We start from the raw sequence: 10,873 nt of genomic DNA, 5'->3' as shown, positions 1-10,873 counted from the left end.
TGGAGTAGTTCTCTTTTCTGATAGATAACTATTCTTTTTATCTCGAGAATCTGTTAAGATCTCCCTTCTAGACGTAGCGAAAAAATATACAGAGCCAATTACTTGTTAGATCAAGTAGAGTTGGTCCTCTTTGTTGATGTCCGACCTCTTTAAGAGGTCAGACTTTATCGTAAAGGGCCACGTTATTAGTGGGCCTTTTGTCTTGTTGGGCCTGGATCCTTTACGGGTCAGGGTCAAATATTTTACGGCTTCTGTTGTGGACGTTAGGTACTAGCACTTCGGTTTACCCAACGTGCTTGAAATTTTGAACGTTGATGGTGCTTTTAATGGTGGGCAAATGTTGCGCGGCAGTTCTTTCTTGAAATCCGCACACGTTCGCAGAGAAATAAAGGTTCCGTTTGTTTTCTATCTCTTATAAAAGACCTTTCAGCTCTTCTTCCCCCTTTTTTCTTTGTTTCTGAAAAACTGTTTTGTTTTTCCTTCTCGCAAAGAACTTCTCTGTGCCATTTCGATCACTTCTGTTTCTTCCAAGATTTCTTTATCTTGGTCTTTGAAGAATTTTTGCTTTCACCGTCATGAAGAGGATCGTCCATGTGTTTGCTTGTTTAGACGTGCCCTCCCTTTTTCTACAGTCTTCATCGAGGTTGGTTTCGCTTCCTCTTTTTTCTTGTATCCTCATTTCTGTCTATTTGGGACTGCTGGTTGTTTTTGTTGAGCTTTTAATCTACTACTGTCATCGCCCTTTTTACGTTTTGTTGAAAAAGACTTGCTTTTTGATTTTCTTGTGAGTTTGAGGTTTGAAACGTTTAAGATTTACTGATGGAAGACCTTGAAAGGCTTCTCTTTATTGTTGTGGTTGTTATTCTTTTGTGTACTGTATTGTCCTTAATGGTGCTGCTTTGATGACGACGTTGTATAAGAGAGGCACCATTTGGTTGCGTTGTAGGAGAATTTTTTAAAAGAGTAGCTTTCTTTTTGGTTTTGCTAATATACCCGACTTGTATTGGATGATTTTCGACTTCTTCAAAAAGATTCTAAGTCTAGTGGGGAAGCCCGCCCCACCCCGCCAAAGTCCACGGTTTAAGCGGTGCGAGTTAGGCGGGCTTTTGATATATGACGGTTTCAATTTTTCCAGCCCGGTCCATCTTTTTTGGCTGGTTATGCGAGTCGACCCGGCAGGTTTAGCCCCGTTTGCCACCCCTAGGTGTGTGGGTGTCTTCCTTCTCTTTCTTCTTCCTCTTTTCTTCTTTCTCTTCTCATGTTCTCTGTTAGTGTCTTTTTCCTTCTCTTCTCATCTCGTCTGTGAGTGTGAATAAATATTGAGGGTATTTTTGTAATTTAAAAAATAAAAGGTATTATTTTTTAGGTTTTTTATTTTATGTGTAGTATATTCGTTTTATTAATAGAATATTTTGTTAATTTTAATTTTTTTAAAAGGTAGAGATTTAATTACAAAATTTGATATAATATAGAATCCAACTAAAAAAAAAAAGAATATAAAGATCTAATTAAAAGTTTAGTGAAATTATAAGGACTGACAAATAAAATTATTAAACCTAAAAAAAATGTTCAAATTGGGACTCAACAAATTTTAAATATGACTTTATTCCTCTAGAAGTATCTGCAAATTGAGGGGGTAATTAACTAATAGTCTAGCTTGATAGATATTTATTTAGTGCAGATAGTTAGTTAGCCATATTTAGAAAGTAATCTACTTAGTAAGCTTTATGTTAGTTGGTAGTTTTCTGTTTGTTGTCATGCTGACTCAGCAAGTGGTTGTGCATTCACCATGTGCATGAATGTAAATATTCCTTGCCCGAGTTGGTAATGACTAATGAGCGTGAATAAAACATTTTTGGAAAAGTCTACGTTACCAACAGCATATATGCCAACTTCTGCCAACTCTTATTTATAATTGTGTTTCATGAAAGTGTGTTCGTAGATGTGTCTAATAATTAATATATTTTAAATACATATATAATAAAGAGACACATCCAAAAAATATATCTATAAAGACACTTCTATTAAACACAGCTATAAAAAAAATATTTTTATTAGACACATCCACGAACACACTTCCATAAAACACAATTATAAATAAGAGTTGGCAGAAATTGGCAGATATGCTGTTGGTAACGTAGCGTAACCGAACATTTTTCTTCAAAACCAATTTTGGTTCTAATTAACAAAATATGGCACTTCATGTAATATTTTACATTTTATATACATGCAACAAATTTGCCACCGTACCTTAGTATAACCTATAGTAAGAGTTTTAAGTATACCGGAAACACCAGTGTTTCAATTATTTTAACCGTTGATCTGAATTATAAAAAATATATATAATATATATTAATTAAAATCAACTGTTAAAACAATTGGAACACCGATATTTCTCAGTACACTTAAAATTTTTCCTAACCTATAAGTCTATAACAAATAGGAGGCATATACTGTAAGAAAAAGAGACTAATACAACTCTCATTATTTTGATTTTAGAGAAAAATTAGAGATCAGAGAGATGCTCTCCATTGTATTTGAGAATTCATAAATCAAGTAAGAAGTTTAATTTCTTTAGTGTTTTCGCCTTGCTTTTTGTATTCTTCCTATTTCATCTTTTATACTCACTTCCATATCCTCCTAAAGTCCTAATACAACCTATATACTTAAACATTTGGCAACTCCAATTAAAGAAACCAAAGTCAATGTAAAAAATGAAAACAGAAATGAAAAAAAAAAAAAAAGATGCAAAGTAAAGTGGCATCACTCCAAGATTGTTGGGGGAACGTAAAAAATAAAGAGAATGTTAACATTTTAATAAAAAAGTTGATTAATATTAATTCAATATAAAATAAATACAAGATAAAAAGTACTAGTTATCTAACATTTTTAGTTAAGAGAAAGCACACACTTCTTAAGACTACTATTAGGAGAGAGGCTTAATATAAGATTGTTGTATGAAGGTTTAAAAAAATAAGAATTTGAAAAACAAATGTGGAGTGGGGAGGGGCTAATGTTTGCTGTACAAAACTATAGGATTTTTTTTTTCTTTCAATTTACACACTAAACCAGGTTTAGAAACCTCAAAAAAGCATTGTACTATTGTAGTATATACCTCCTCCCCTAAATCTTCATCAAGAAAAAGCTGTGTAGATATCAAACTGCTATACATGCCAATTCTTGGCTGCAGCGATGCCAACAATAATGAACATTGTTTAATTTAGTCATGCTATATACAAGTACTAGTATATATTAATTTTCTTCTTTCAGTACAATTATTAGATAAATGATTATGATAATCTCACTAAAAAATACAAGACACAACTTTATTTATTTGATGATAACTGAATATAACAGATCTAGTTATATATAATAAAATACAAAACGACAAATCAAAAGACAAATTAAACTAGCTAACTTGAATAGCTTGAATATAGAAAACCTTATTACAACAAACTGAACTTATAATGCAACATAATTCCCAAGCTATTTTATTTTATTTATAGTACAGTAGTACTAGTATTAACTAGGATTGAGATATGAACCTACCTAGCTATGGGACTGATATAAGTACTAATCAAGTTTAAACTGACCTGTCCAACTAAATCTTTATTTTGAAGGTCACAATTACTATATTTTCGAGCTAATTCTGCAGCCAAACACTCCTTCAGCTCTTTCACTATATCACTCATGTACGGTCTTTCCACCGAAATGGAAGACACAGAGGCCATTGCTATTTCAACCGCTCTCCATGCAGAGTTACTGTCAAAATCTCCTTGTAACCTTGAGTCAACAACTTTTGTTATATCTCCTTCAGCAACCATGGAATTAATCCGTTGACTTATATGATGAATCATGTCTTCTCTTACTATTACCACTGCTTGACCTGTGATTATCCTTAAAAGAACTACTCCAAAACTATACACATCACTTTTTTCTGTCAATCTATTTGATGTCGTGTACCTAACATGGCAAATTGAATAACAATTTGGTTGGTTAATTTTTTGTTCTCATCAAATTTCTTTAATTAATCAGATCATAGATATTAAACACATACTCAGGATCTAGGTAGCCTGGAGTTCCAGCCACAATTGTCGACACATGTGTATCACCGTCAACAGCAAAGCATTTGGATAATCCAAAATCAGCAAGTTTGGCATGCAAGTTTTCATCTAATAGGATATTTGTGCATTTTACATCTCTGTGAATTATAGGTGGCTTACAACCATTATGCAGATATTCCAATCCTGAATTCAAATTTCAATTATGCATAGATAGTTAAGAATTAAAATTTGACGATGAAATTTTTATATTCGTTAAATATCTCTCTCTAACCTTGGGCTGCATCCAATGCTATTTGAAGTCTATTTTCCCAATTCAAGAACTTTTCCTTAATGTTTTCTCCTTAAAAAGAAAAGAAAAAGAGAAAGGAGTAAGAGAACATGTATTTGTTGAATAACATGAATAAAAAGAAATATAATATTTTTAATTATTTTTTTTAAATATAAGATCAGTCACAAATTTTAAAATATAAAAAATTATTTTAAATTTAGTTAAATTACATAAACTTCCCGACTAATACAATTAATATAGAAATAAGGAGACCACTTCGATAAAGACACTAAAAAAGTCTTTTTTTATTTAGATGTTTACATGTGTCATGATATTATTGGACATCTTTATTAAACCAGTTAATAATTTATTTTTTAATAAACTAGAATGAAATCGGTTTATTATAGTAACAATAATAAACCCAAGGAGATGCTCCCATAAAGACGCAGGAAACGTCTTTTTTTAAAAATATTTTTTAATAATTAAAATTTAACACATATAATCATTTAAATTATGTTATTTTTGTCAAAATTATGTTAGATAAATTAATTTGACTGAAAAATAGTGAATCAAATTTTAAATCTGTCTAAATTAATATTATTTTTTATAAAAAATAACTACAATACCCCTATTATATAAAATGACTAAAATACTCTTATTATATATATTAATTTTGAGAATTTTAAATTCTAGCCCTTCTTCTCTATCGTTATAGGGTTAGAATTTAAAGTTTTCAAAATATATATATATATATATATATATATATATATATATATATATATATATATATATGACAGGAATATTTTAGTTGTGTTTTATAATAGGAATATTGTAGTAATTTTTTATAAAAAAATATTAATTTATACCAGTTTAAAAATTTAATTTATTAATTTTTTTGCTAAATTGATTTATCCAGTCTAATTTTAATAAAAATAATACAATTTAATTGATTATATGTGTTAAATTTTAATTTTTTAAAAAACATCTTTAAAAAAAAGACGTTTTTGACATCTTTATCTAAGTGGCTCTCTAAACGAATTGTCCGCACTATAATTATTAGACCGATTTGATCCGACTGATTTACACAATTTAAACCGAATCATGTTTAAATTTTTTGATAAAAAGATAAATATATCCCTGATTTTTGTTTTAAAAAAAAATCATAATCCAATAGATTATGTAAATTGGTTGATTCGACCAGATCTAATAACGATTGAGTTTATGGTTATTATTATAAAAAAAATCAATTTTATTATAATTTATTAAAAAATTTAAAAATAATAATAATAATACGACGCATAAGTGCCTTTGTAAAAAAACATTTTGCGCGTCTTTATAGGAGCATCGTGCTAGAAATAATTATTATCGTACCTGAAAGATGTTCATCTAAGTTTCCATTTGCCATGTATTCATAGATGAGTCCTATATTGGTTTCTTCGTTGCAATAACCAATAAGAGAAGTCAGATTTCGGTGATGTACTCTCATTAGAAGCTTAACCTGTCATTCAAAATAACAACACCAATAATAGATTGAGATTTCTTTCAAAATTAACATTTCTTTCTTATGCGTATTTTTTACTTTTGAACAATTCTTGCCTCTGCAACAAATTGTCGATATCCATGCACTGAAGATAGGGAAAGCATCTTGACAGCCACTTGAATGTCTTCAATAAAGCCATGATAAACTGTTCCGAATCCACCTCTGCCAAGAATCCTATCAAAGTTGTTGGTCATCTTAACAACCTCATTAAATGAATATTGTCGTTGCTTCGATTCCAATTCTGACCCCTTAATTGAACTACGACGCTTCCCAAGAATAATGTTCCTAGCAGCAGCTGATTTTCATGAATTTTTTTCAGTTATTCAAGGATTATTTCGAGTTATGGAAATCAAAACGTGTGCAATCAACCAAACTTCATTCGTCTGTTTCATAAAAGATTGCATATATATGATAGTTAGGAGAATGCAGTTACCATATCGCTTTCTCTGGCGAAAGATTATAACTGCTGCTATAATCACTAGAAGCAGTAATATCCCTGCAATTGATGCTACCACTGCAATAACTGCATTATTGTCTTTCTTTCTTGTATCATTTGATTGCGAGATGCATGAAGTTGATGCACATAGATTTGGATTTTGCCCCACACTAGAATACGCATCGAAAGGACAACAAAGTTAAAAGCAAAGTTAGTTATATTTGGTTACTCATGACAACTTAGAAATTGTGAAAGTTACGTTACATTAATGTTATGTTACGATAAGTTAGTGATTAATGAAGGAGAATCGTATTGTTTAAGAGAAATAAATATTAAAAATTATTTTGTGTGATTGGAGGGATTAAAATTTCAATTTTAAAAATCTCATATTTGAATAGTTACTCTTAAAAAAACGTGTTCAACACACCATTATTTAATAGTAGTATGTAGCAAAACCTTGCTATATAATAAGCAAAGCATCTTCAATGTCAAGTATTTATATCAATCAAGGATAACATATAGTGACATACCTCAAGGATAATAGACCATCACTTTGTTTTTGAAGGAGTTCGTTTGAAACTGAACCTGTTAGGTTGTTGTTTGCCAAATTCCTGCAAAAGCAGAAGGCAAATATGACATCCTTATCAAATGTTATAACCAATAAAATCATGTGAACTTACAAGTATTCCAGTGATTGCAGTTGTGCCAGAAAAGAAGGAACAGTCCCACTTAACTCATTGTCTGATAAATCTCTGAGATGGCAGTTCAAATGCTCAATTACAATCCAAAAAGTGAGACAAAAAAAATTACAAATGTAATCAAATTATATTGAGGTGCATTATTTATATATTAATCAAATGAGATGAGATAGGTACTCACAAGGACTTCAACATGGTAAGCTTGGATATATCAGCTGCTATATGTCCGGTCAGTCCACTTGAAGACAAATTTCTTTTATAAAAAATATTGAATCATTATTTCGATCATGAATTTATGCATGGTTTTTATAATTAAAAGGTTAATAGTTTTCTAATTTATGCATTAATATTTAATGAATGATAAGCTTACAAGGATGTGATTCTTAGAAAGCCATCATAAGTGGTACAGTCTACACCCTGCCACTTGTATGCAATGGGTGCACATGGATCTCCTTCCCAGTTTCTACTGTCCACTTTATAAGTCCTCTTCATGTTTGTGACTGCATCCACTGGTGTGTGTATATATATATTCATCGTAATCAAAAGTACAGAATAAGCAAGCTAAATATGCATACAAGAATGAAAAGAAGAAGCTAATTAAGTTTAGACAAAATTAAACAGCAGCAGAATACCGTCATCCTTTTGGGTTTCTAACTGTGATGAGAAATCTTTCACTAAATAAATCTCAAGAGCATTGATGATGGGCGGAAGGGAGGAAGATTCTGTCCGGAAAAGTGAAATGTGATAGTTTTTGTGTCCAAACCAAGGGTTTAAATTATATCTGGTGTATAAACTAGCGTATACAGGTTTCACAATTGACCAAGGCACGTCATTTAAGGTGATATTGAATGATCTAGTTTGATTTGCACCCAGCTTCTGAAGCTCAGCGAAGTGTAAGTAGATATAGTATTGGTGCTGAGTTTCATTGTTGTCTGCATAATCATCTTCCCACTGGAAGTCTAATGAGGCAGTAGCATTTTTTGGTGTAGCTGCAGTCTCCATCACAACTGCTGGTGGTTTAAAGTCATTCTGATCCAAGTCATCATTGCTAAGTCTACTGCTTAATTGTGTCCACTTGTCGTCCCAATAAGGCTCCCATATCCGGTCATATGGATCATCTTTATACCTGTATACCAACATAACATCTCTTCCCATAACTTCAACAACAACAACAATAGTAATGATAATAACAATAATAATAGTAATAATAATAAATTTTAATTTTATTTTTATTTTTTCTATTAAACCATCATCACTTTCATCACCACTACTCTCTCCGCAACAAGAATAAAGTATGCTGAAGTTGGCATCTTTCTTAAATATTGACTTATGTATTTTTTTAGTATCTTTATATTAATAAAAAATTTCTTATATAGTTTAACATATAATATAATTAATTTTAGAAAGATAATTAAAAAATATATATATAAAAAATTGAGAATGAAAATATAAAAAATTTAATATAAAATTATAAATAAACTTCATTAATCATGATATATTAAAAAATATATATCTAATAAGTAGATTTTGTTGTGTTAAAATTTATTTTTTTTTTTGAGATATTTTAGACAATTCATTTGAAAAATTATGAAATAGAAAAATAATAATAATAAGGGAGAATTATTAAATATTTATAATTGAAAATTGTTATTATTATAGTCTGAATGCTTTAGATAATAAATTTGTATTAACTTTTATATAATAAAAATAAAAAATAATGTTAAGTAACTAATTTTTTTCAACTAATTTTTTAAAATTAGGTGTATAATAAAATTAATCACTAGTATAAATTAAAATATATATTAAAATATAAAATAGATATTAAAAATAAATTAATTAAACAACATATTATTTTAGTGTATAAATAATTTTTTAAAAGTATTTTATTTATCTTAAATCTACACGACTACATCCTACATTATACACCTTAATTCTAAATCTTAAATTATAAATTAAATCCTGACTAACTAAAAATTAATTCTTTGTGTTTTTTCTTATTCAAACTTATTCAAATAATAATGAGATGGGTACATATATACACTAAAGACTCAACTTCTGTATATTTCTTTTGTATTTTATAGTTTTTCACTTTGTGAAGATACGATGAATTTAACCGATGTAACAAATAATAATTAAGTTTCTATTACAATAAAGTGTCAAAATATGAATCAATTATATTTTTTTAAACAAAAAAGGGACTCGCCTGTATGTTAAGTTGCTGATACCAAAATCCAACCTTCGAAAACGTGCCAATGACGCAGTTGGATCTTGAGTGATATAAGTAATATTTGTCTGGTCCAAAATCCTCATTTCTATAACTGAAATGAATGGTGTCCCTTTGCCTTTATTAACCATACAGATATGGATATAATCGTTCGATAGAGTGTGTATAATTTCATAGTTTATGCTTACTGATGAATTTGTGAATTTCACCGTGTCCCAAAAATGAACTCCAAGATAAAGATCAAATTCTGGGAGCTTATTAAGGCCATCATAGTTTCCGTACAGGAAACTAGCCCTGATTAAATATCTAGTAACACTTGTTACAGTTATTCTGTAACAGTTTCTTATTCCATTAGAAAAACTTCGAAGATAAGTAAAATATTGTGGATGAGTAGTCTTATCTTGGGGCGACACAGTCTTACTCACACCAGAATCAATAAAATTAGCATCTGAAATGTAATTGATTCCGGTGCTCTTCTCAGTATAGTTGGAATTTTCAGGTAATCCACAATCTATACTAATGAATCCTGCTAGAAATCATCATGAAACTTTATTATGTTAAAGAAATTGCAAAATTTAACATGACTGTTCAAATTTTAATAAGTAATCAAATTAAACCTGATTGATCCTGGCCTTGGACCGTGGCTACGAAAGAAAGAGCACCAAGCAGTAGAAAAAGAGAATTTGCGATCTTCTTTGCCATTGCATGCATATCCTATTTTGTTTGGGGTGACAACGATGACCAGTGGTTCAGTGTTGCTATTTAACTAACTCTCCTGTACTTTCTCTTTAGCTAAAGCTCAAAATTTTTTACTGTTTTGATAACGAATTTTGTGAATAATGTGAATAATGAATTCTAGAATTCACTTAATAAAATAAAAAAAAATACTTCATCTTAAATTACCTTCTAAATTCTAATATTAGAATAACCATCTGCACACGTGAATTGAATATCCAACTATTATTAATTGAGTATGAATAAACCTAATCAAAATAAAAGAATAACTACCATTTAAAATCGACATAATCATCTGCATACCTATTGAATTGAACATCTAATATATTTATTGTTCACATTGTTTAATATTCTTATTATTTCCTTATATTTTTTCAATTTTTAATATCAAATTGTGCGATTTTTAAAGTTGACCCGGAAGGAGAAAAAAAAAATTCTACCTCAGCTTCTATATATTCCTTCGTAGGATTTTTTATTTATTATTTATTTTGTGGTAATAATTTATTTCTTTAACATATATTGTAATTGATAGTCCCATCATGCCATAAATCATTGAAGCAATAAATACCAATTTGGTCTTTGTTACAAAGTCTACAGCGAAGTCTAGGTCTTACAGCTACAGTATAATACATACCTTTCAAACTAAGTATCTAGAATACATACCTTTCTAACGTGGAATATATATCCGATGTGATGAGACTGGAATAATACTATATTCTGAAAATAACAACATGAAAGAACCATGCCACGAAGTTAATGCCCTAGATAACTATATTCTGTTTAAGTCTTCGGCTACCTCATCAACCAATTGGTATCAGTAACTACCAAAACAGTTGAATTGGTAGCTGTGATCGTCATCATGAGGTGCAGGATTGATTATATATATTAATTAAATATATAGTTTTGTT

The 10,873-nt window shown here is 29.7% G+C and overlaps 1 protein-coding gene across 1 annotated transcript; it reads right to left on the bottom strand.

The window, feature by feature from the left end:
• Nucleotides 1-3,307: 3,307 nt before the first annotated feature.
• LOC112777766 (probable LRR receptor-like serine/threonine-protein kinase At1g05700) lies at nucleotides 3,308-10,024 on the bottom strand. The gene is made up of 13 exons (XM_029295678.2): nucleotides 9,848-10,024; nucleotides 9,210-9,756; nucleotides 7,639-8,132; nucleotides 7,377-7,515; nucleotides 7,188-7,259; nucleotides 6,989-7,060; nucleotides 6,839-6,919; nucleotides 6,306-6,478; nucleotides 5,929-6,167; nucleotides 5,704-5,830; nucleotides 4,336-4,404; nucleotides 4,058-4,247; nucleotides 3,308-3,963 (listed from the first exon to the last, which is right to left on the bottom strand). The coding sequence occupies exons 1-13, from the start codon at nucleotides 9,939-9,941 to the stop codon at nucleotides 3,546-3,548; spliced, it is 2,715 nt and encodes a 904-aa protein (XP_029151511.2). The 5' UTR covers nucleotides 9,942-10,024; the 3' UTR covers nucleotides 3,308-3,545.
• Nucleotides 10,025-10,873: the final 849 nt, after the last annotated feature.

Source organism: Arachis hypogaea, chromosome 19 (genome assembly GCF_003086295.3).
Source record: "Arachis hypogaea cultivar Tifrunner chromosome 19, arahy.Tifrunner.gnm2.J5K5, whole genome shotgun sequence".
Lineage (NCBI taxonomy): Eukaryota > Viridiplantae > Streptophyta > Magnoliopsida > Fabales > Fabaceae > Arachis > Arachis hypogaea.
This window is presented reverse-complemented; position numbering and strand designations above follow the sequence as displayed.

Excerpts from the sequence above, each read along its gene's own strand:
- LOC112777766 (XM_029295678.2), bottom strand. The coding sequence starts at position 9,941 with ATGCATGCAATGGCAAAGAAGATCGCAAATTCTCTTTTTCTACTGCTT. Across the intron at positions 7,260-7,376 it reads TTTCTAAGAATCACATCCTT|AAATTTGTCTTCAAGTGGAC; the intron begins GTAAGCTTATCA and ends TTTTTATAAAAG. Across the intron at positions 3,964-4,057 it reads CCAGGCTACCTAGATCCTGA|GTACACGACATCAAATAGAT; the intron begins GTATGTGTTTAA and ends TTGCCATGTTAG.